This window comes from Pseudoliparis swirei, chromosome 10 (genome assembly GCF_029220125.1).
Source record: "Pseudoliparis swirei isolate HS2019 ecotype Mariana Trench chromosome 10, NWPU_hadal_v1, whole genome shotgun sequence".
Lineage (NCBI taxonomy): Eukaryota > Metazoa > Chordata > Actinopteri > Perciformes > Liparidae > Pseudoliparis > Pseudoliparis swirei.
This window is the reverse complement of record NC_079397.1, coordinates 11,540,549-11,567,266: the sequence shown is the minus strand read 5'-3', so window position 1 is coordinate 11,567,266 and position 26,718 is coordinate 11,540,549. Positions and strand designations below refer to the sequence as shown.

General features: G+C 44.6%; 1 protein-coding gene across 2 annotated transcripts in view; it reads left to right on the top strand.

Annotated features, from left to right (window-relative positions):
• The window catches only part of dock4b (dedicator of cytokinesis 4b), a 117,139-nt gene that overhangs the window by 23,697 nt on the left and 66,724 nt on the right, over positions 1–26,718 (top strand). For both annotated transcript variants that reach the window (XM_056424696.1, XM_056424695.1), the window contains exons 2-12: positions 6,907–6,990; positions 9,507–9,547; positions 10,665–10,720; positions 10,810–10,906; positions 11,402–11,550; positions 13,368–13,452; positions 19,278–19,429; positions 23,275–23,356; positions 23,499–23,559; positions 23,998–24,130; positions 24,921–25,009. In XM_056424696.1, the coding sequence (XP_056280671.1) occupies positions 6,907–6,990; positions 9,507–9,547; positions 10,665–10,720; positions 10,810–10,906; positions 11,402–11,550; positions 13,368–13,452; positions 19,278–19,429; positions 23,275–23,356; positions 23,499–23,559; positions 23,998–24,130; positions 24,921–25,009 (1,029 nt within the window). The remainder of the gene's footprint in view (positions 1–6,906; positions 6,991–9,506; positions 9,548–10,664; positions 10,721–10,809; positions 10,907–11,401; positions 11,551–13,367; positions 13,453–19,277; positions 19,430–23,274; positions 23,357–23,498; positions 23,560–23,997; positions 24,131–24,920; positions 25,010–26,718) is intronic.

Below are 26,718 nucleotides of genomic sequence, written 5' to 3'. Positions count from 1 at the left end.
GAGAAAACGTAAATCATAAACGTTTTGGAAAAGTCATGGAAATGTGTTATAATTACATGTTCATTTACGCAGAGTTTAAAATAATTGATGTTTTTTAAAGAAATACGCTCAAAATATAAGTCGGCGTACGCTCTCAAGACGCAACATTTTCTAAATTGTTCATGTGTAGACCGAGATTTCAGTTTGGTCATGGAAATTTGGTTTAAAGTCATGGAAAAGTCACGGAAATGCATTGGTCAACATGTGTAAGAACCCTGTTATTAATGCGCACATGTATATCCCCCCCCCCCGCACAAATGAGCTATTCATGATCCGTACTTCTGGCAGCAATGGAGGCCAGAGGAGCACCACCAGTTGCTGTGTTGTGCAATTAGCATGTTAATGATATAAATGCTGTGTAATTAACATGTGGGAGGGGATTATCCACGTGAATCATTGTCGGATCCGTCACAGGGAAGAAAGGGTCATGCAAATGAGTTTAAAAGGCATATTAACAAGCTTTGAATGAAATCTGCCGTGTGATTTTAGTCCCAAAAAAAGCCGTTAGAAGCCGGGGGGTCCTTTTAATGTGTTTCTTTTTTGACTTTCATGGTGAAATCTCTGTAGAATTGTGTCTTACGGCAACATATTATCATGCTTTAACTACTGCCAGCATACCAACCTCATTCAGTCGTTGTTTTTTGAAGGAGGAGCCCCGGTGTTCCCTTTTATCTGGGGCCTGTGGCGGTGTTTGTTCTTCTGAGGGGCTTAAGGGGGAGCGACGAGCAAACCAAATGTAACGCGGTGTGACGGGCCTCGACTGCAAGTGGCAGCCTGAAGCACACGAAGCCTAATCCGAGCCAGGAGGCTTTCTAGGGATCTCGACTTACTCGGCAGAATGCACTTTCACACTACCAACACGGACTAGGAAGTCCTGACGGATTAAGTCGCATCGAACGGATCGAAAAAGGCGGCGACCCCTGACCCCAAGGGTCCCATGTGGACACAGTCAATTAGTGAACAGATGAATTTCTCTCTGTGCACATTTGTTTCTGATCAGATATGCGAGTGAGGGCTGCAAATAATGATTATTTTCATTATGGATGAAGCTATCAATGTTTTTGTAATGATACATCTCCACTCAAGTACCCGGAAACCCAAAGAGACATTTTTAGATCTTAAAGGGACCTGTGGAAACCCCAATGTGCATACATATATATTTTCACAAAAAAGAGACTCCTAATTAGAGCAGTTTAACAAGTCGATCAAGAGTCCACTTGGGTCCACTTAGACGTATTGACACCGTATCCAGTGAGCCAGAGGAGGGAACCCTCTGTATTCTTGTAATAGGATGAAACAGTAGTGGCTAATGTAAGGAAGTTCTGAAACTGGGCACTTCGCAAATGATGGAAAACAGGCTTCCGGACGCGCGTGAATTAAGTTCTCAACATTTAATGGCAGGAAGTGTCGAACAAACATTCAAGGCCTCACGATCGCGCTCTTCATAGGTCCCGGCTCCTCCTATTGAAGAGCCCCGCTATCTCTAATCCACAGAGTCTTAGCCTCAAAATCAGCCAATCCTCACTCTCAAAGGTGAGTCCAACCTTTAACACCTAGTGGTTGGTTCAAAGTTCCGCTAGAACAATGGAGGGGTCGAATGTCACTGGCCCCGGGTCAAAACGTCATTTCCGGTCAAGTATTTTCACAATAAAAGTCCCGTCTATTATTGTCTGCATTAAGGTCACTTTCACAATAAAAGTCCCTTGTTATTGCAAGTCACTTCACGGAATTCAACCGGCCTCGTCAATCTATAATACTAACATACAGTCACTCCCATGCAACATACATTAATTCTTGCCATTTACATTTGCATAGAGTAAACATTACCCCGATGCTTCATAATACATTAATAACAATATCAATATTCTCCCTAATATTTTCTATTATAATATCTTTCTATATGTATTAATTTAAAACATAAGACCTCTGCAGATGTTATCAAAATAAACCATTACAACCAGGGTTGCCAGGTCTGTGTGACAAAACCAGCCCAATGGCCAATCAAAACCAGCCCAAACCAGCCCAATGGCCAATAAAACAAGCCCAAAAAACAAGCCCAATATCAGAACTCAAAATATGCCTGTGCCAAACCATATACACTGCTTTTAAAGTCCAACAACATTGCTATCATTTCCAAATGTATTGTAATATCTACAAAGTAACAACAAATGGTTAGTATGCCAGCATTAAAAGCAGTTTTCCCTAAACAGTTATTTCACCTAGGTCCTAAAATGGCTTTGTGTAATTAGATACAGTATATTATCATAAATAAAATATAGCTCTGTGAAGGTGTAGACCAATTCACTGACGGACAAACTAACCTGTTGCTTTGTCTTGAGGCTTTCTCTTCCCTTTTCTCTCTTCCTCCCTGCCTGGACAACATGAATGTACTGTTTTTACTTCATATGCATTTACTGTAGTTCATGCAATACCTTATTTCAACTGAAACACCTTAGCCTATGTTGCTTCACTATATTTTTATCATATACTTATAGTTCAAACAATGTACGCACTCGACAACTGGAGAACGGAGCAGCATTTCGAATGTGTTTCCCCGTTTTGCTGTGGTTTTGGAGATCACTGTGGTGCGCACGAATCTCGGTTTTGCAGTACCGACAAAAAGCTTTGGTATCATCCCCAGCCACACGTTCTATCCATTCTTTAATTCCGTTTTCACTTTCCCATTCTTTTGTATATTTCTTCCCGTATTTAGCCCACTTACCGGGTGGCATGTTTCTCCAGTGTAGCTAGCTACACTAACTACCAGACCAGAGTTGGGATCGAGCGGGTCGCCGGAGACTGAGAGCGGCGAGAGCTTTAGGTGCGTGTGTGTATGTGGGCGTGTCCCATGTCCATGTGTGTACGTGCTGATCTGGAGTCAGTTTGGTAGGATTTGGGTAGAAATAAATTATTTCATTTAAAATATGGATTTTTATTTAAAGATATTCATGTAATTTGCATGCAAAATAGGTCGACCCGAACCAGCGGACAAGAAATTCAACCCGCGGCAACACTTCAAAAGTAGCCCAATTCCGCGGGAAAACCGCGGACCTGGCAACACTGATTACAACCTAACACGAACATGTCATAACGAATTGATACATTCAAGTCTCATTGTGTTTAAGTGTAGATGCTTTTTAAAATATGTTCTTGATGAAGAATATGACGTTGACCTTTTTGGCCTTGCTCAAAGTCGTATTACGTTCCCTCAGTATCGCTCTCTTTACGGAGCGTCGTCCTCGAGCGTCGTGATGGAGACACGTGACACTCTGCATCAGCGTTAAACCCCCAGCTCTCTCTGCCAGAAACCCTCCCCGCCTCTGTCTGTTCTCCATTGTTTATCCGCCTCTTCCAGGCCACCATCTCTCTGTGATGTACACTTTTGGGAGTGACGCCAGTCCGGTCAAGAATAGCTTAGCACCATCGCCGTGTCGCGTAGAATCACATCGAGTGTTGGAGTGTGTCAGAATGGACTTTGCCTTTTGGTGGCCGGTCATCTGAGGCCATCTGGAAACTGGGTCCGACTGCTTCGACACGCGGGCAGTGTGTTTAGTTTAGTTTAGTTTATTAAGGATCCCCATTAGTCTACACCGTAGTGGAGACTATTCTTCCTGGGGTCCAGGCAAAAAAAAACTTACAATACAAATACATAAAATGCAGTACAGCATGATCAATTATTACAAAAACACTTAGACTTTGAAGACATTTACATTAAAAGTAAAATAATAATACCCAAATACCTTAAATAATAACCTAATCTAATATAATTTCCTTTCTGATTATTGCTGCCTTAAGTTTCCTTTTGAAATCACATTTATTTCTTGTTGGAGTCACATATGAGGAGAGCACATTCCAGTATGCAATGGCTCTGTACATTACTGATTTCTTAAGTGCATTTGTTCTGGGTAGAGGAAAAGTAAAGTGACCATTTAGTGCCGGTCTAGTATTATAACCACGTCTCTCATTTGCAGGTGATAGCTGTAAAGACAAACTGACAGGTTTCTGAACAACATCAGCTGTTGTTCAGTTCATGCAATTTTAGATTTATGCACCGGTGGCATCCAGATAGACGCGTGTGCTTTAACTCTGCAGCATCCGCGTGGTCAAACATACACGGACGTCATCTTTCTCCCCATTTGGACTCGCCGTTCTTCTTCTCCTCTCCAAAGCACACACGGCGCACTGCCGGCAAATGAGGCGACGCGGCAACGAACACATTCAAAGTGTGAGCACCTCGCATCGTTTGCCGGTTAGCCAGTTGACAGACAGTCCGAGGCGTCGACGGGCACTTAGAGACCCACGGACAGACAGCGGCTGGCTCCTAGATTGACAGGCGGGAAGCTTTCATTTCACAGCAGAAAATACAAAAGAAAAAATGCAACTTGAAACTGAATAATTTAGTTGACTGCAGCTGGGAAAGTCACTTGGATAATTCATGCATTGGGCACACTTTGTGAGTGTGCTGTGTTAGCTTGCTGTGATTGTGGGTCTGTGTGCACGTGTGTGTGTGCGATGGGATGGGGCTTTGAATGAATTACGGGGAGCGGGCGAGTTTTGGGTCTGTGCGCACACGCGGTTCTGTCTTTTGGGTGAATTACAAAGTCAGATGTGACAAATCTCTGGTAAAGATAGTGTTGCTGCAGCTCGAGGGATAACAAGGAGTTGGCGAAGCTTCAGCATTGAAGGAACGAGACACACACACACACACACACGCACAGTTACAGCGAGGACAAAGTGTCTAGCTGCTGTTTGATTTCATCAGCAGACCTGATCTCAAGGCCGACATGTGAGAGTGGGTAAATTGGGAAACTGAATCCTCCCTTGGGTAACTTCCAGAAAACCAAAAAAGGAAAATTCATCTTCATATTTTTTGCCATTTTTCATAAAGTTACCCACATTTTTAGATTGCGTTTGAGATCCACTGAACGTTAAATGCTCTTACGTGTTTAAAAGTCCATGAAACATCACCTCGGCGTCCCACGTGTTTGTGCCCTGTAGATCTCCTGGTGCAACTCGCTGCGTCTTTAAAATGGGCTGGGTTAAAACTACTTCCCCTCCAGAAAGGGGGGGGGGGAATTCTCCCAGGGCTGTGTGGACGGTGCGTTCAGGTACACCAGACAAACCTTCAGAAGGCAGAAGAAATTAAATTCTCTCAAACACTTTAGCTGGAGCGGGATCCCTCTCAGTTCTGCATGGCAAGGTTTATACGTTTTCATCCCAAATCCCAGTAAAGCCGTCTTATTCCTCTGCCTCTATGTGTGTGTGTGTGTGTGTGTCCTTGTGTGAATGCACATCTGTGTGTGTCTGTGTGTGCTTGCTTACATAGCTGTTTGAATAGGCTACTTGTGTGAATTTGCTGCCTGTGTAAGAGAGTATGTAGACCTTTCTCCAGTGTGAGTGTGTGTGTGTGTGTGTGTGTGTGTGTGTGTGTGTGTGTGTGGATCATTAACTGAACACTAAGTTGGATCTGTCAGTTTTTGCTTCTGTGTGTGTGTAATCCTCCATGTGTAGTGGTTGACATACATAGGTAGTTGTTTTGGTGTGTATGTAAATTAATCTGTGTGTGTGTGTGTGTGTGTGTGTGTCTGCTCTGTTGTAAAGAGCTGCTTAACCCTTGTGTTGCCTTAGGGTCATTTTGACCCGAATCAATATTACACCCTCTCCCCGCTTTAGGATTAATTTGACCCCATTCAATGTTTAATGTCGGTGTTCTTTCGGTAGTCAACAAACAAACATAAAGTGCCTCACACTTAAACTTGGAAAACAATATTAATTCTAATAATTTTCTGGAGGTTTTAATTGCTGGCGTCAAATTGAACCCAAAGGGTAAAATATGTTAGTAAATATAAAGGTAACAGGAGGGTGTAATATTGATTCGGGTCAAAATGACCCTAAGGCAACACAAGGGTTAACTGACACTTCTAATGGCCATTACACTCTCACAACACAAAGTGGTGTTCACTGCTAATAGACCATTTCTCTGTCTTCCTGTGTTAGTGAGGAGGTCGTCCTTTTTTATCCACATTTCATCATCCTAAAACAGTATTTTCCCTTCATCTCAGTGTTTCAGTCTCACTGCGCTGACTGTGCTTGATGTTAAACGTGGCCCATTTCTGCTCTCCATCTACTTCAACCAGTGCAGCAGCGGCTGATAAAAACACAGCGAAGGCTCGGCCCGCGGTGTTGAAGCTCATGCAATCAATATAACAGTCAACACTGCGTTTCCTTGAGCCCCCAGCGATACACCTGCCGTGAAATAGTTGCATTGAACATCGAAGTTGCGGCTACTCGACTGTCTGAAAAATAATAAGCTAGATAGACTTTGCTTCAGGTAAGAACACCAGGGGCAGACTCACACTGGTGAAATACACTGGCTGGATGACGCTTTCAGACTGGCTCTCCGCTCGTGTCGACTCTGAAGAAGAGTTCGGTTGACTTGGAAACGAGAAAACACGTTAAAACGTAACATCACCTTATATTCGAGATGATGTACGACGGGGCTTCCAGCGCTTAGTGGGCGGTGTAGCATCACTGCAAAATGGGCCCATGTTCACGTTGCCCTTTCAGACAGAAAACCTATTCCACTTCATATAGTGTGTGTGTGTGTGTGTGTGCGTGTGTTTGGAGTTTGTGCAGAAATACTGCGGGATGTTTCATTATTTCGTTACACTTTGATTTTTTTTTCACCTACACAGGTTATTAATTGCACCTCCTCTCTGTGTGTTGTAATATTTATCGTTTCACAGAAGGCTTTTGTATCACTCTGCTTACGTCTCGGGACCTTTTTTTCCTCGACTCTGCATAACTCGGCTCAGACGGTAAAATAACTCATGTGGGTGTTTTGTGCCTCTTTCCTTTTTCTTGCAGTGCTGGCCAGTTTCCGAGGGACTGTCCAGCACGGCCTCCCGCTGGAAATCGGAGACACGGTGCAGATCCTGGAGAAATGTGAAGGTACAGTGTGCACGCGGTACACTCTTCGTATGTGTATACTGCGGTTTTTTTTTCTTCCTTTCAAAATTGGTCGCTTCCTGTGAGAAATCCAGCATTTCGAAATGGAAAAAAGAAAAGCACATGTAAGGAAAGCAAATGGTTTAGCATGAGCAGTGAAGTGAACGCCTGCAGTCACACGCTCACAAAATGATTAGGGAGCACTTCGCCTTTTCCATTAAATATTCAGATCAAATTAATCTACTTAAAAAGCTGTGGCGCTCTTGGATTAACCTTTATTAAAATCGATCCCAAATATTGCTCGCACACGGAGGGGCCCAGAAACAAACACGTTGCTTGGCAAGGATTTGCAGAAATAACATGCAAAGCTATCACACTTCTCTTATATCTTTTTGAGGGACATCATGATGCCGCATTTGCGTGAAAATAAACAGCGTTGTGTCTTTGGTGAATGCCGGTGGAAGTCATGTTTGCTACCGTTTCCTGCACAACAGACTGGCTGCTTTTCCCGCCTTCCTGCCCACGCTGAGTCTGTTTTTCTCCTCTGCTCGCTTCTCTCTTTCCTTCGCCGTCCGTAATGGGATTCTTCTCCTTTCGCTCTGTATTCTCTATCTCTGTCGTTAGGTCTTTTAAAAAAAATGTCTTTATAGGAACTCACCTAACCTCAGCAAAGCCACGCTGTTATCCACATGGTAACAGTCGTGCACAGACACATGCACACCACCTCCCTCTTCCGGAGCTCTTGACACCCTCCGCCTCACGTCCTGTTGGGACACACACACACACACACACTCGCGCCGAGAGAGTCAGCCAGTCGAGCAGTCAGACGTGCAGCCAGCCAGTCAGAGGGTTATGATATTGCTGTAAAAAAAACAAAAAAAGAGAAGAAAAAAGGCCCAGAGGAAGTCGCACAGCCAGCGGAATGCTTGGCCCAGATGGGAGGAACAAAAAAATCAAATTCCTGCCAGCGGCGAGGAGGCTGAGGGACGGGGTGCTGACAGCAGTGCAGACAGACTAATGGGTCCGCCTCATGTTGACACTTCAAAACACAGGAGCTTATCATGCGAGCGTGTCTTTTGCTGACGCGGGGCGCACCCGTCTGTAAAGGCACCGCCCCGAGAATTGATTTGATCACGTCAATGGCCCCAACATGAGATTTTGTTAAGTTCCTGACAGCAGTGAATAAGTTTGGCTGAGTGTACAGTTAAAGGGAGATGTCGGGTGTATTCTCAGGTACTCTCACCACAGCCCTAAGTACATATCGTATACATCTAGTGTGAGCACTACCTTTTCCTAGACACTACGTACTGCTTCATTTTCCAAATGTGGATATTGCTGCATTTCTTTTTCACATACACATGCCTTTTCAAGGTCCTTCAAGGTAGCTACTAACATCTGTGCTCGCTTATTCATTCTTTTTTTTCCTCCTGCATTTAAATCCCATCACGTGGCGTTCAAGTGTTGCCACTGGTCCAGGTCGGCGTGGAGTGTGCACTGTGCAGTCGGCCTGTTGCACAAGTCATTATTATCACAATAGTTTTTCTGAACATCAGCATCATGTGTTTTAACATTCCTTCCAAGCTACTTACATCTTTATCTCCGTACCCCTTGATTTGGGAGTCACTCATTGATCTGTTATCACACCCCACTGGTCTCTTACTGATGACTCATCTCATAGTGCGGACCCGGGACAAACTCGATGCCATTCCCACACATCTGAGAGAAAGTACTTCCTAAGTCTCAGATGCTCTGGCGAAACCCGACTGATTAGAATAATCTAATGCATTTACATTTAAAGCTATTTAGCTAATGCTCTTATCTGGAGGGACTAACGACTGCAACAGAATGAGCTCCGTTCGGCAGTTCGGAAAAGAGCATCGGTTCAAAGCCTCAGATATAAATGTATTAGATCGTTACTATCGGCACTGGGATTTGCTAAAGCGTCAAGCGTACTAATTTGAGCCCAGATTGGAGTGTGTGATGGTGTGAGCAGAGCGCGAGCATATGCAAGTCGTAGACCTTTGACCCTTTTTTACTCTGCCTTTGCAGTCCCCTTTTCCTTTTTTTTTTTAATACTTCTGTTACACTCGGACGAGTCTGGTTGACAGGGTTCTCGCTAGCTTTGTCACGCAGGTTCCCAACCCCCCCCCCCGTCACTCTGCTGTGCATCAACTGCAAACAAGTTCCCTCGCTCCGCAGTGTTCTCGAGTGCTTCGAAGACATTTCTATTGGCAGCAGGAAATTCCTTCACTTGACAGCGTGATGCCCGCTCAGCGATCTGTTTCTGTCCCCTTTTCACAATGTCCCGTGGGCTTGTTACGTGTGTTTTTTTGCCCGAAGGATTGGATCTTTGTTATGAAATCACACACGCTCTCCTTCTCTAATTGAACGTATAATATTCCATACATCTCCACCGTCTCTCTCTGCGTGACCTGCAGTCTAAGCAGAATATAAAGGTCTCACGGTGTATTGTTCATTGGGACATGTGGTAAATGAAAATGGCGCTTTTGTCTCTGCAGGCTGGTACCGAGGTTTCATCCTGAAGAACCCAAACATCAAGGTGAGCAAACCTTTTCTGAGTGTGTGTATGTGTGTTTTTGCGTGTCTTTTTGTGCTGCACCGATGCTCTCTCATGTCGTGTTGTTCGAGGCCTCAACTAGCAATTTCACCAAACTCTCAGCAACAGACATCCACAGCTGTACTTATTCTTGTGTGGTGAAAGTGCTCAGCAGGATGGTAACACAAGCTGGATGTGGTTGGCTGCTGCCCCCGTACTGTTGAAGGCCCTACACGCCCACAGTGGTTTGCTTTGTTTCGAACCGATTTTAGAGCGGAACCTTTTGTTCTTGTTTTTTATTTCATAACGATTGTGGTGGCTGGGTGTCGTTAGGATCAGCTGTGGAGGTGTGAGGGCTCAGGGAACAGGTGCCGGCAATAGGCCTAATTGGCCTCAGCTGCAGGGGATCAAGTAATCAGTGTCTCTACCCTATATGAGGTGGCATGAGATGGAAGAGCAGAGCCTCGGTCTGCAGCTGAATAAAGTACAGTTCCAACTATAAACTCAGTGTGCTCGTCCTTTGGTGCTTGAGTGGGGGGAACCTAGAACCTAGAACCTGTTACAACGATCACAAATGTCCGCAATGAAAGAGTTCCATCAGTAGGCCAACATTGAGTTAATAAAGTGGCATCTAGAAGTCCAATGAAAACTAAACTCATGAATGCAACTCCTTTTGTTCATAGGTTTTTGAAATAGTTCATAAATAATTCTGTAATTTCTGTTGACAGCAACACTCTTAAATGTGAACATGCCCCCCCCCCCCTCCCCTGTGATAACAGGATCCAAGTTGGGAGTAGAGTGTGTGTGTGCGAGTGTGTTGCATGTATCATCAGTTACTTAAACGTGAGTTCGGCTTTGATCTCCCGGAGTCGAGAGGGAGCAACTTGCTGTTTATAAGCATCAAACGGGGCACACACACACACACACACAAGAACACACTTTTTTCATCTTGTTTTTTTGTCTCCTAAATCCCAACGCTACCTTCTTTTATCTCCTTGTCTGCTCCCATTTCCCCCCGCTCTTCTTTTAACCCACAAACACACCGTATTGATTGTACGCTGCGACTTGCTGAGCGTCAGAAGGGCTTCTACTCATTAACCCGTTCGTCTTGTGCTCATAGGGGATCTTTCCATCCAGCTACATCCACTTGAAGAATGCCCACGTCAAGAATAAAGGGTAAGTAGTTTCCTGTTTTCTTTTTTTCTCTTCTCTCGCTCCTGTGCGTCGCGACCGAGGTTTGAACTCTACTTGTGTGCCTTTCGTAGGCAATTTGAGACGGTCATCCCCGTGGAAGACTCTGTCATCACGGAGATGACCTCGACATTGCGAGACTGGGGTGCCATGTGGAAACAACTCTATGTGGTAAGAATCCACCCCCACACACCCCCCCCCCCCCCCACACACACAGAGTTTTGAGTATTTTTAGGTTTCTCGCGATTCATTTGGCCCTGGGTAATTCAAAAGCTGCAAACAGTCCAAGCTTTTCCACACCCATTCATTAGTTGGATTGATTGTGTGTGTGGCATATTAAGATATTTGGGGTGCTGATTAAATTGAGCAGAGGAATACTCGCAGATCAAAGTGGATACATTTGCGGATACAAAAAGCAGCAGGACACTGGAGCTAATTTGCACCAATCCATTTAACGTGTCTCTGTCTTCCCCTCTCTGTGAGTCTCAGTTAATCTCAATGGCGGTTTTGGCTCTCCAATGTGTACTCTGTCACTTTGTTTTCACTTCGGCGAGATTCAACTGTATATTTTTGTCTTCTCTGTCTCACATCCTTTCAATGGCTGGCTCGCTGCGATTCTCGGCTCATTTTTTCTCCCCTCCCCCCCACTGTTTCCCGTGGCCTCAGAAGAATGAGGGGGATTTGTTCCATCGACTTTGGCACGTGATGAATGAAATCCTGGACCTGAGGCGGCAGGTGCTGGTGGGTCACCTGACACATGACCGCATGAGGGACGTCAAGCAGCACATCACGGCGAGATTGGACTGGGGCAACGAGTGAGTTTCCACGTCAAAGAACCATAACGGTGTTTTTGTTTTTCTGTGTTTGAAGACATTAATCATTCTTCTTAAACTACTCGGTTCAAGATTTTCTGCCCTCTGCTCAGCCATCGGATTATATTCGCTTTATAGTGTTGTATGAAAATCAAATACCAGCAACTCGAGGCTGGCTCGAGAGCAGCAATTCATCACAGGGAACATTTAGTCAGCCTTGCTCCTTGGTAAAAGTTATGTTTTTATTGCCTGGTTATTCAGTTGTGAACCAGAATCATTTGTAGTCTTGTTTGTTGGTGCATTCAATGAAAAATAATCTGAAATGAAGTCGTAAAATGCGAAACCCGACGAAATTCATCCTTATTGCATCATTTATATTGGCTCTTTGCTGATCTAGCAAGTTTTCAAGAAACCAGGAATCAATATAGCAACTCAGGAAACTTAACATGTGAGATGAAGAAAGCAGGGACCACAACTTTAGATCTAATGTCATAGTTATTTCTATTATTGATCCGCTTTGTAAAGGTTAGTATCAGGCCAATATTTTTGTTCCTGGGGTTCCACATTATTTAAAAAACAAAACGCATTCTTGTGTGTAATGCTTTTCAACAACTCACTCTTGAGTTTTTTTGAATGCGCCACCAACAAATCATTCCCAGCCACTGCTCACATAACCACATTAATACCCTCTATCTTCTGCAAAATATATATATTTTTAATTAAGAATACTTCATGTTCACTGTAAGGAATAACTTTCATAGAGTTTAAAGTCCCTGAAAGACCTACCAGGAAGGCGGAAAAGACATAATAAAAAGAAGTTGGGAAGTGTTTGAACATAATATATACTATAAATCCTATTTGTAGTGAATTCCTCTTCCTCCTCTTCTTCTTCTTCTTCTTCTTCTTCCTACTCCTCCTCCTTCTTCTTCCCTCCTGGAGGCCTCCTCCACACACATGTCACTTTAACATGCACTTTTAACTTAAACACACGTCACATGTAACATACACTTTAACTTAAACACACATGTCTCTTAAAACACACACCTAAACACTTTAACGTTATTTGTTTATCTTTATCTTATTTGTTTATCTTTATTTATCTTTATCTTATACTTAAGTTAATACACACTTTGCACTGTTGCTGTCGCGTTGATTGTTGTTTGTCATGTCAAATGTTGCACCTTTCGGCAAAAAAAAATCCTCGTTTGTGTAAACATTCCTGGCAATAAACGGATTCTGATTCTGATTCTGATGAGGAGCAGCTCAGTGTGGTCGAATAACAACTTGGTGCATCTAGTTTAACTTAACGAACGCTTGAATCAAACATAAACTTTCTTCTACACACTTCTTCACATATTTGAGGAAAAAGAGGAAATTGTAATCATTCAGAATATTTGATTCAGTTATTCTGTCTTCAAAGCGAGAGCTCTCTGCAACTCACTCACTCGTTTCTTCCTTCTCTCACACAGACTCTCCCTCTCTTATTCTTCTCTCCTTGCTCCACCGTCTTTTGTTGTCACCCATCATCCCTGTAGGCACCCCCACCCCGACAGCACCCTCTCCATCCTCCTCCCTCTCTTTCTTCTCTCTTCCCCCCAACTTCTTACTCTCTCTCTCTCTTTGTATATCTGTCCTTACCCTTGTCCTTCGTTCCCCTGCTGTGGGTCCCCCCCCCTTCCCACACACACACACACACACACCTCCTGAGTGAGGAGATGGATGGACAGTCCTTCTCTGTGGGTTGTTTGCATGCTTGACCAGGCCTGCCTCTCTTATTGCTGACAATCCGCAGGCCTCATATATGAATCTGTGTGTTCCAGACAACTCTGTTTGGACCTGGTCCCCCGGCGAGACTTCATCATGGTGGACCCCGATGAAATCACCGTCACCGAGCTGTACAGACTGGTGAGTGGTCTTCCAACCCGCCGGGCGGTATTGACCTGTGTTGTTCTCAGGCACCTCATTAAGGGAGCAGGGTGGTGAGGGGCGGGTGTTTAGAAGAGCAAGTACTGTGCTGTATTGAGGGTTTGGTCCATGGCATCAGAGTGGAATGATGTTATACACCTGTGTGAGTGGCCTTTTTCTTGATTCAACGGTATGAAAACAACTAACCCTAAACATATTGGATCGAGGCGACACTCCCAAGGACATCCCAGGACCAGCACAGGACAAGTGGGTGTAGATAATGGATGGATATACAATGTGTATTCTACGCAGTCTGTGTTATTGTTTACTTTCTGCTTCACACGTTCTTCAACTGATTGCATCAGACAGCTGACGTATGTATCACCCATTTGTTTCTGATCCAGCTAACCTGATGTGAGAGAAAATAAAACGATCTAGCACATCGGAAATGCACTTGAAATACCTCTCATCCGCGATGGCTTTACAGTGAGGAATAAAAGTTCCGGCTCAGCCTTGGAAAAAGCAGTTTTCCCAAACGGTCTCTGCACCGGAGCTTTTCGATCCTATCACACAATCCCCCTTCGTTTTTCTCAGCGCTTTCAATGACTTCACATTGGCTTAAAGGTTTACACAGAGAAGAATAGCCTGAGTGACGCCGGTTCTCTTTCTATTTCTATTTGAGATACTTTTACACAGTATTAATACGCAACAAACTCTGTGTTAGCCACTCAGTGTTGCACGTGGATAAATATATATGAAGTATAGTTGAATGTCTGCATCTTTCCCCCCGTCTCCACACCTCCCTTTTGCTCTTTCTCTCCTCATTTGCTCCGTGCTACCCCCTTCCCATTTCCCCCAAGCCCCAACCGCTGTTACCGTGGCAACCACTTCTCTGCCCCGATATTGTGCTCGGAGAATTGTATCTCTCACACACACACACACACACACACACACACACACACAGACAGACACACTGTGACGGCTTTCCCTTTGCGGGGGTAATTGAAGCTCTTAATCCATGTTTCTTTTATTTGTTAGTCAAAACAAAAGCAGGCATAGCAGGAAGAAAGCTTAATGCACCTCCATTAACCGGCGTACCAAATGAACAAATGACTGCAATTCCCCTACACTGGGACAAGATAAAGGGACTGGTGTTTGCCACACACACACACACACACACACACACACACACACACACACACAGCAAGACTCAAAACACCACCATATCGAGACTAAATTACATCGATGTGTTTCAGTGAGATCTTTTGTTTATACGCTTCTTACTCTTGTTTGTCTTGTGCTCTGCTACTGTGGCTTAAATTTACTGGAGATGGGTATTACCATGTGTGTGTGTGTGTGTGTGTTACTCTGTCAAAGTGTACCCTGACTGCTAGAATGTGTCGAGGAGTTATGTTTTGTCCAACCAGTGAGAAATTCAGAGGATAAGAAGGAAAGAAAAAAAGTAAAAGACATTGTTGTGATGTTTTGTTGTTGCCATAAATAAATCAATGGTCATCATTTGTTATTACATGAATAGATCAAATGAAAGCGAAAAATATGATCAATCTGTATTGTTCTCCCTTCGGCTCGGCACATCAACCTTGTGTCCAGCCGCATGCGTAGCCGGAGGGCTGGTGCTCAAAGGACATCCTCCAGTGACTCCACGTCCTCTCTATTGTCGGAAAATAGTCTGCAGATTGACAGCTGGACTTTTATTGGATTTATTTGACTTGTCAGCCTTTGAAAAAAAGTTCTTTTCGGTTGTAGATTTTGCGGGAGCGACAACCTTTATCGAATCCATCATTGTTCTCCCCTGTTTGTAGTGCAACGGCAAGACGGCTTCAAAACTCACCCCCGGGAGCGCGAGCCCGGTGCAGAGCTTAGATCCCCGAGCGGCGCGTCCATTAGCGGTGGCAGATCAGACGGCAGTGACGGAGAGCTCGAGGCCGGGCGCCGGACACGTGGTAGTGACACATCCTCTGTGGCTTAGTTCATCGTGGAGGTGATGCGAGCTTCGAAAGCTCCACTCGTGTCACACGGGTCTCCTCGCCGCGCACGCTTTGAAAAGGGGGAGATGAAAAAGAGGCTTAAATAATGCTGGAGAAGTGAGTGATGAAAAGCAGCACCGGTGGAAACACCAGAAGTTTCTCCGTCGCCTCAGTTTGACCCCCCCCCCCCCCCCTCATCCTTTTTAAGAAGCTGCTCGTACTCCGACAGCCACTTCTCGCTGCCTCATGCTGTTTGGGAAAAGATTACCAGGTGAACAATAATGAGACGTTGGGAAAGCACACACACGGTCATGCTCTCTCTCTCTCACTCTCTCTCTCTCTCTCGTGGGGCGGACGGGGCTGTCGCGTCTACCGTTTGTGTCTAGTCGCGCAGAAAGCTGCCCTGAAACCACACAGCGCTCCGGTCGGGCATCTTAAACACCACGCTGAAAATAACCCCTGTAATGAAGTCCCACAGCATGAATTAGGCCTTGGCAGATGAAAAGCCCGGCGGCTCTGCCCTGTTGTGTCGAACACCAGGGATCTGGTCCAAAAACGAAACATAAAGAAACAGTGCTCGTGCATTGTTGTTAGATCTTTCTCCAGCATGTTTTTCATCCGGAGACCTCACACAGGGAAGAGGGAGAGGACACAACATAGGCATGTTTGAGTCTGAGATTGTTTTCATCAGTTTTAGATTGTTTTTTTTTTTACCCTCGAGGCAGGCGCTGCTTATCTCACATTTCCCTACCGCATAAAAACGTCATTTTTCAGAGATTCAAACTTTTTGATGCTTTTTTAGTTTTTGTCAAAGCGATACCGTCGACATGGTAATGAAGTCCTGAGTGCGTTCCAAACGTTGCAACATCAGTGCTGAGACAAAATATTAAATATCATATTTGTAATGTGGGGAAGAACCATGTCAAGCTGCTCTTTTTTCACTTCATCCTTGTTTGCGTATTATTATTTTTTTTACCTTAGAGTGCCTCCAGAAATCGTGATTCCAGGAAAATATTTCATTATTTCTCAAATAGAAAGCCAATTTCCTTCAATCACTGCAGTTTTTTCGACATTATATAAATGTTTTCAGAAACAGGAATATAAGTGAAAATGAAATCCTGAACCTCAGCCGTCATACTTCCCTGCAGAGAGGTTATTCTTCAATATTATCCTCTCTGACTTTCAATCTCGCCCAAGTTGTTTTTTGAAGGCAATGATGAATCCCAATTTGTGTATTAAAGTTAAACTAAAACATCACAATTTCTTCCAACGAGCGTGCTTTTTGAAGAAAATGTATCACAACTTTTCAGAAAAGTTTTTGCAAATGTACTAATAATGACAAACATGTCGCGTCCGCCTGGTTGTAAAGAGACCTCATCGGGCGTTCGGGAACTAACTCTAGTTCCTCCTTCAACTCAACTCTCAGATGTTCATTAAAGGAGCGATATACGACGTTCAGTCCGCTGCTTTTATTGAATGTTCGTGCATGTGAGCTCTGCACAGATCTCATGAGGCGGCTGCTGGTGATGACGCTGTCTCTGAGCCAATGAGAGGAAATCCAAATGATCCCAATCCCACACTATGCTCCATATGGGAAATATGACGAGTTAGATGAACGTTCTGTGTGCCTCATCTTTAGCTGGAGCCATCAGTTCATGAGCTCAGATTAGCATAAAGATTGTTAACAGCCGGACTGACCAGGCAACCAGCGGCGACTCGGGGACGTTGCTGGTCGCCGAGAAGAAAGAAAATGGAACGTAACCCTATAAAATAGCATTTGGTTGCTTTCACACCTTTGTACTGATTAAACAAATGAGATTCATAGAAAGTTAATTCGGGAGCTCTGGACGTGCTGATAGGTGGATGTGTTCGTGTTGTACAGCTCCAGGCTCTGTTTCCAGTCTCCATGCTGAATGTATTAGCCTCGGAGATGGGAGGTAATCCGTCTTTGCAATAAAGCAAATGATTTTTATTACTGGGGTTATTTCTTTTGAATCCACCGAACAGAGGGTTCCCAACGCGGTTTCCTCCGCACATTCACCCGGCGTCGCCTTGACGACATCATGCAAATAAACAAAACCATCACAGGATTGTTATTTTCTTCATTCTTTTCCTTTCCTACGCTCCTCACCCTCCTCCTGACTCCTCCCCATCTCTTTACGTCCTGCTACCAAAATGACTGTGGAGCACAATTTGGCAGCAGCTCTATTTGGCCATCTGGTGGTGTGTGTGTGTGTGTGTGTGTGTGCTCACGTGTGTTTGTCCTCGTATTTTGGATGTTGACGGGGGATTAGGGTGGACGTTTGTGTTGATCTGGGTGGTATTTACAACGCCGCGCCAGGCTTTATTGATCTGCAGTATTGATGAGTTCTAAATTAGATTGACTCAAAAGAGCATGTAACGCCAATGCTCGACGAGGCCCTGACGTGTGACTTGTTTGCCTCATTGTGTGACGATCGCAATTCATATTCAGGGCGAATTTCAGTGCTCCGTTTCCTGTTTCGAGTTTGAAAGGGATGCAAATCACAATGCCATTTATCTTCTTTTTATTTTTTCAAGGAAATGCTGAACCTAATTACAGATAAACGCTCGAGGTAAATGAATAAGGAGGGAGGGGGCCATGTTTTGGTGCCTTTTAGACCCTGATGGCTCGGCTTTAATAAATTTCTGTGAAAACCCTTGTTTTGTGAAGTATAAATACCTATTTTTGAAGTGTTTGTTTATGTGCATATCCGTATATGCAGCAATATGCCTTTCATGTGTCCCGCAATCAGACAGTGCAGCTTAAATTCTGACATCTTAGCCTCTGGTGCCGCTGTTGGCCTGCGATGTTAGACCTTAAATTAATTTGATTTATATCAACAAAATCTAGATCTTAGCCTTCCTCTTCAAATATATATGGACATTTGCAGCAAAGCTCCTCCCAGCATTGGAGTGTCTCCGAGCGATGTTGTTTATCTCTGATGAGGAAACTCAATCCTAAATACAGCTGCTCTCAGATGTGATTGGCCAGTATTAAAAGAGATGTAACCACATGTTGTTTTTTCCCCCTGGTATTAACTGCATTTGATAAGCTTTGATCCTGCTTTTTGAGGATCTTCTGGATTTAGAGCTCATGGATTTTTCAGCTTTTTCTTTTTTGGACCTTTCCAAATCCATCCCTTAAATCGTATATCAGAACAGCACAATTTGTTCAGTTATATTTCTAATTTTTTTTTTCTGTTCTGTATAGTTGCAGATCAGAATCAGAATCAGCTTTTTTGCCCATGATCACGTACACATTTATGGAATTTGACTCTGGTTACACGTACGCTCTCGTCGTACATACTGTACATGTCATTTAAAAATAGGAGAAAAAATATAAAAAAGACAACAGAATAGCAACATGAATATACAATATATATATATATCTTTATTCCAGACACATGGGTCCATAATACAACAAACACAAATACAACAACAATATATAAAATACAATACGAGGACACCATTGCAGCCATTGCAGCCAAAAAATCACTCGGGATTAAAAAACATACAAACAATTGTTCCATTGCTTCCAGAAACAAGACGAATACCTGGTATCACTCAGTGCTGGGTCAGCCAAGGCTTTTATAACTACATTATCTGAGACACTTAGTCGACAATATAATATAAAAACAACAACAGTGACAATGCATTGGGGATGTTAAGGCAGAAAGAAAGTGGTGATAGTGCAAGTAGTGCAGATGGATGTGTCTGATTAAGTGTTCATAGAAGAGATCAAGTCTAATATACTATATATAGATCTCCCTGCCCAGAGTACCATCCTGGAACCGTGTATTATTCTCTCCTCTGCAGATGGAACACCGGCATCGTAAGAAGGAGACCCCCGCGCCCGCCAGCACCCATCACTTGTTTGTCCATGTGAAGAGTCTGATGAGTGCAAATCTGGGCGAAGAGCTTGAAGTCTTCTTCCACATTTACGATGGACGGGAGAACCGGCCCCTCAGGTGAGACACTTAACACAAAAGTGTGTTTTCTGTGGTTTGTATGTTGCAATTTGTTTTCAAAAGGTAGAACAAGTTGTTTACCTTTGTGTTGTGGATGCACAGTCCACAGCGCTGTAAGTGAGGTGGATTGGTGATTGCAGGGGGGGATGTTTCAAAGGGCTCCCCTTCTGATGTCAAGAGGGCCGCACCGACTCTATTCATGAAGATTGATTGCATGAAGCACGTTGTTAAAGTGCACTTGGACCCATAAAAGTGGGCAGAGCCGTGTTATTATGTCATATAAAAAGTGCCCGTGCTGTCCACATGAACGAGCCTATCGCCCTGGAAGTGTGCACACACACACAGACACACACACACACACACACACACACACTGACACAAACACGGCCCTTCGTACTCCTGATGGCCAAAATACAAGACTGGGTTTAAAATCCCTAATTTCATAGTTCAAAGTGATGAATTCATTTTCATGTCGCAAACAAGCGGATTCGTCAGGCGAGGCAAACGAGTGGGATGAAGAACAAAAAATGAGCACGACAACACTGAAACTTCTTTTGATAAGTCATGCTCGTGTTTGACGCTTCCTCCCCGCCCCACCGGGCCACATCAGAAGAACAAGGGGGACATTGATTCTTTTATTATTTTCGTTTCAGGATACAGTGGCTCCACTTCGGGTTCTAAAGAAATCAAATAAATTATTCATCACATCACTGGCAGGACGATCTCACTTTTTGCAAACTTAGTTGACCTAAGTTTCTCTAAAGCCGGCATGTGGTTTCCTTTACAATCGGAGTAATGGCACGCAACAAAAGAAGCTCTATTTTTACAAGAAGTGTGCAAGGCCATTTGGGTTTTTTTATGATGTGGTCCATCTGAGAAAAGGAGGAGTTCCGGAGAATATACGAGTTGTATGTTTCTGCACACACACACACACACACACACATGCACGCACGCACAACACATGTGCCAGTGGTATCATATCAAGTTTCACTCGAAAATATGCATGCACTTTACAGCATTTGTTAAGCTAATGCTATGCGCCTTTATCTAAACTGAATAAAAACAATGACAATACAATATCATATCATATAAGAGCACATCGATATTCTTATTACAGTTTATCTAAACACCATTTTTCCGTCCGCATGTTTGAGGGGTTCTTCAAGGAAGATCCCTCAATGGCAGCTGGCCAACATTGTCTCTCACTCTCTGCTCACACACACATAAAACGGAGACACGCACACACATATTTGGGCAAGATGCCTGGCATGGAGCCATTTCGACACGTCCCTCTGTGCTGGTGGTTTCTGTGTGTGTGTGTTTGTGCCCGAGGCCAGATGGGGGTCCGACCCGTCGTCTCAGTACCATGCCAACACCAGCAGCCCCGGTGCACCGTGGTAGCTTCTTTGTGTTCAGTACAGGCTCCTTGTCTGGCATCCACAGCAGGACACACACACACACACACTGGCTCGCTCCACGATGCTCACACACGGCCCTGTTGCTCTTCCTCTTGTTTTGCTTCTGTCCCAGATCAAACCCGCACACTTCACACCGCCTCTCCACAGACACTGGCACTTCCCGCCTTTTTAATTGCAACCTCCACTCAACTCTTCACAAGGTCACCCTGTGTGTGTGTGTGTGTGTGTGTGAGAACAGCAGAAGTCCAGTGTGTGTTTTCCACAAAGAGATATATGTGGTCTGGTGTGTTCTCTTCCTGTCCACCACACCGTCTAGTGTGTTCCTTCTCTCATCATTCAGCATGGCCTCCGGGGGTTGGGGCTATATTTAGGTTTATTGGCTTTAGGGGAGGGATGGAGGGAGGCAACAGTGTCAGTTAATTTGGCCAGTATTTTACACGCCAGTCGCTCACTACCCCCATCCGCCCCCTTGTCGGGTGAGCGCACAGCTCCTAATGCAATCACCGATATCAGGAGAGGGAATAGCGAGCCCCGCGTGGGCCCGGAGGGGAAACCGGCCATTCATGTTATGTTAATGCCAGCAATGATGGAGTGAGATACGGTCCCGCTGGAGGGACACTGCTCCTCTCAGCACACTGCAGCTGTGAGGGAGAAGAGTTGATGGCAGGGGAGGGAGGGCGTGCGACACACTCGTGTGCGTCCGTGTTTTTGCGGGAGTGGCTGTTAATTGGCAGTTTGGGTTTTCAACAATGGAGCGCTCATTAGGGTTCGGGGTACGCGTGCGCGAGTCTGCCGTCTAACGCACAGGAATCCGTCTCCATATGGCGGGATAAACGGCCTGCGGAGTCACGGAGAGCAGCTAATGAGGAACAGCGGCGCATCCAGATCAAACCGGCTCTCAACAGGCTCGTTCCAATTCGGACGATGAGAAGGAAAACTTTACCGAGGGAGTCCGCCGCGTCTGGAAAAAAAAATACCGTCTGCATTTGTATAATTAATTATCAGCACCGTAATTAATTCAAATAGCTCCCCACTGCTCTACACACACAAAACACCGAGTTACAGTGCAAGAAGCAGCCTCTTATTTACACCGTGGAGGAGACGTGGTGCATTTGAAGCTCTTGTAATAGCTCGGACTATTCTGAAACATCCTAATCTACTGTAGCCGTGTGCAGCGTGACGCGATACCGGCCCCGTCGGGGTGAACGCTGCTCTCGTGTGAACGGGTCGACCGTAGCGAGCGCCCGCTGGCCGCGCCAGAGCCTCGATCGGCTCATTGTCGGGCGCTGGTGCATTACAAGGGTTTTTCTCTCTGCTTATCGGAGGACTGTGAAAGTCACCTAACTGGATTAGCCCTCAGCTCGCCAGCCGGGATGAGACGGGGGGCCCCAGCAGGGGGCCTGCGCCGCCTCTCTTTGAGCTTGTGTGCGAGATGGAAAGAGGGAGCGCGCGGAGTACAAAGAGAATGGGAAAGAGATCCGTGTCCGTCCTTTCTGTTTTTTGCCCGACATGCACTTAATTACACGCCTGCACGAGGCGGGGTGCGGGGCATTCAAGGTCAGAGATGTTGTTTTCTAGTCAGTTCAGTGTGCCCCTGTGAGGCTCCTGCAGCTCATATTCTAAGGTTGCACTGCCGGTATGCGCAAACTAGAGACGGACAACTTACTTTTTCAATTGTCTCAGAGTAGCTGCTTCCAGTTTTATTTTGAGCCTTAGCGTCACGACTCGAGGAGGCGGCGACGTTGTTTGTCTGTTTGTCGGCCACTTTTGGTTTCAACACCCATTGCCTTCAAATTTGAAAGACTTTCACAGTCCCCAGATGAGATGTCCTCATGACGGTTGTGGCCCCCTCTGACTTTTCTTCTTTGCTTGAGTGAAACATCCCAACAGAAGATACAGACCCTCGGTTTAAATCCAAATTGTTGATGCTCTGACGTTCCTTTTAGCTCAACCATCAGACTATCCTCTTTGGTTCTCTGGCAGCCATGAGAGGTGGTTTTGTTGTAACCCGTCACTATTTTTTTTGCTGTATTCAAGTTAAAACACGTCAAAGAGCCACGACAGGCGACGATTTAAGCGCAGGGGCCACTTGTGGATGTATTTCTTGTCGGATAAGTTACAGACAGCCCGTGTTGGGGATTTGGTTCAGCAATTCACGCTTTGTATATATTGTTGTCTCCCTCTATCTCTCCGCCTGTCTTGCTGCGGCCTCACGTTCCGTTCCAGACGGCGTCGGTTTGAAGCTTTAACTTTGAAGCGTTTCCTCCGGGGGCCCGACCGCTCGACTTCTCCGACACCGTTTCTGATCTTTATTCTGCTCCTGTTAGCGGCGGCAATGGATGCAACTGTTTACGATGACACCGCTTCTGACCCCCCTTTCATCTCGACGTGTGTTCCCTCTCTCTCTCCGTCTCTCCTCGTGTACAGTGAAAGGTTCTTTGTCAAGCTGAATAAGAGCGGGTTGCCCAAGTCGCCCGACAAGACGGAAAGACAATGCACGCTGTTTGTGGTGAGTATAGCGGCCGTGGCTTTGCGTTTAGAAGTATGTCCAGTAAAGTCAAGCTTTATTACTCTGGAAACTAAGAGCAAAGTAAGCTCTCTGTAGTGATTGAATCTGATGCTTAAATGTGTTTTTTCTTGCTGTTTTTCAGGATTTGGGAAGCAGCGATCTACGAAAAGATGTCTACATCGTTGTGCACATCATACGAATAGGTGGGAGTTATGAGGCTGCTTCTGTATTTGACTCAGCACTATCTTTCAAATCTCCTGGGCTTTCACAGCCGGAGGGATGGGACATAGGATGTAGGATGTAGGACACTAATGACAAGTGGTGATGGAGTTCCATTATTGGGATAATGGTGAATATTAAGTGTATTCTAAAAGCTCGCTATCATGATGGAGGTGGAGAAAAATAGTCTGATTAAAAAAATAAAATAAACTTGTTATCATGTAAGACACAACAGACTCACACAATATTTTATTTACCGATACAAAACAATTTTGAATAAAAGATATTCCATATGTTTTAGTGCTGTGCATATTTTGATTTTTATCAGGATAGTTTTGTCAATGGCAGTTATTTTGTCAAGGCTGATTGTGACATGACTGTTTCCTTTGTGTGTGTGTGTGTGTGTGTGTGTGTGTGTGTAGGGAGAATGGGAGCAGGGGAGAAGAAGAATCTGTGCAGCGTCCAGTACAGGAGGCCGTTTGGCTGTGCTGTCGTCAGCATCGCCGATCTCCTCACCGCTGACTCCAAGGATGACCACCTGCTCAAGGTCTATGCGTAAGTCCCCGTCAACACGCTGTGGCTGAGCTAAGTCATCCAGCTGCAGTTTAATATTTAACAGACACATAAGTGAGAGATCTTCTCATTTCTCTTTCGGCAATTAAGGCATTTCGCAAAATGTTGAATTATTCCTAGAATCAGATTTTTATAAAGATATTTAAGTCTGTTTGTTAGCTGGTGCTATAACTAAATAATAAAGCAGTGTTGAGGGAAGAAATCGAAGGGATAATAATGGCGATCGTTGGCACAGTAGTTTGACCTACATTATAGCTGGATCAGAGGGGCCAAGTACATTTAGCTCCGAAGGAAATCCAACTACTTTGTTTATACCTGCGGTAACACCAGAGAGGTTTTAGTCGGATAAGCATGTAAGTTCTGAGCTGGATGTTTTCAGAATTAGGTCCAGACGAGACGTCAGCGTAAATACTATAATAATGAGTTTACTTGACCTGCCCGAGTTTAACGTTATAACTGTTTTTAGTGACTGTCAAACTCAAATCCATTAAGTTGTATGTACGCCTGTGATTCACATGACCTCAAGTGTGTGGCTCATCTTCAGTGAGTCACACAGTGCGTGTCTCCGACATTATACGCCCCCACTCGCGAAGAGAAAAAGCATCAGGCTAATGGTTGCTGCTTTTACCTGAACCATTATTTTATAATCTGCCCTTGTGAGTTTTATCTGCTTTAGCAAAGTGAAACACTACATTGCTGAAGTGCCCTTTTAAGTATACAATCTATATAAAATATGTATTTTCTGTTTCTCTGTGTCCTCTTTCTGTCTCAGCTGCAACACAGAGAGCGAGTGGCACCAGACCCACGAGAACTTAATCAAAAAGGCGAATTCCCGGTACAGCCTATCGGGCTCCAACACCGGTAAGAACCGCGAGTGTTTTCTTGATTTTGCCGGTTCACATCCACACGTCTTGTTTTGAGACATTAAATAAGGATTTAGTAATGCTTCAATCTGGATTTGGTTTTAAGCCAATGTTCTTGTTCACTTTTTTTTGTTTTGTGTCATGTTTTTCTTCTCGAGCAACAACATTCAAAGCTGTTAATTCATTTGTCTGGTGATAATCAGGCTTATTTCTTTCACAAAACCCACATTGTGCCACAATGACAAACTTAGATTATTGCGCAACGCTCAGCGTCCGGTCAGTCTGAGTCGCGTCTCTGTCGGAGGGAAGTTCCTCTTTCGGGAGGCGGGTCAGTCTTCACATGGTCCTGTCTTCAGGAAGCCTGCTGTTGCCAATGCATTCAGATGATTTTTTATAAATAGCTCCATTTGCACCATACTGAACCACAGCATCAGCAGTTTCCCATAGCAACAGGTTGGTGGATACTCAGAACATTCAGTTCTTCAAACCTCCAGAAGAAATGTCACGTGACATGTCAAAAGGTTTGTTTGGAAATGAGACTCGCACTTAATTGCAGATATAGAAGCAGCTGTCAAAGATTCCAGCCCCCCAAAAAAATGTATTTGTGATTTGGACCTCAAAATGTAATCTCCAGTGCAGGAAACTCCAATGGGGTGCAAAGAGTGATGCGAGGAAACATAACCATGAATTAAACAGTGTTGGCTAGTCTGCAGCTGCTTGCATCGAGGAGCCACATGGGCAACCGACAGTAAGCAATCAGCAACAGGCCATTAGAATTTTGTCTCATTTACAAAAAATGTTTTTTGTAAAGTGTCGCTGCAATTTTTGCTGCAGGCTGTTATATAAAAAGAGTTAATTGTCTTCTAACATCTCCATTGTGTATTCTCCGAGGAACACCACAGTCCGCTTCATTGCAAACGAGTGATAATTGTCCGAGGGACATACGAGACTATAGGAACGTCGAGAATCTGTGAGAATCTGCTGACTGACGGCTCCTCTTCTCACCTCGCCTCAGAAGACCAATAATTAGTTTCTTGAAGGGAAGTCACACAACGCGGGGCCTTGCAGGGACAAGTTGCCGTCATCAAACGGAAAGGACACAAAGTCGTTCGACGCGGCCGCCGTTATCCAAGCAGCATCTTTCCACTGCATTGCTTCACCACAGAACTGCAGCGTCCCGCTGAAATCCTATATGACGCTGCTGCTGCTGCTGGAGAGATGGAGACACGGGGGGCTTTGCATAGCCGAGCTGATAAGTGGAACAAAAGTCTAAATGGATTCAGGATAAAGCAAAGGAATGACACGAGAAATACAAAATATTCCGCGACTACTTAACTGTTTCTTTATTCCATATTGAACTCCCGACGCAATCTGAAGTTCTTACGTCGGCTATATTTGCAGCATAAACTGTCGACTGTGTGTGTTATCAAAGCTACGCACACTTTATCTGATTTAATTACAGATGAAGCGGATAGATAATGTTAAGAAGATAAGATAATGTGGTGCTTTCCCCGTTGACGTTACACTTCTGAGACCTTCGAGATGACTCTGCAGACGAGTGGCTTCCTCAGTATCTCTTGCCTGATGGATGACGGGGACATTTCCAGGCTTTAAGATGAATGTTGTGTCATAAAAAAACAATTAGTTGCCTCTCTCAAAATGTAGCCAACATACACGCATTGGCTTCAGGCCTCTTTTCGACGTGGT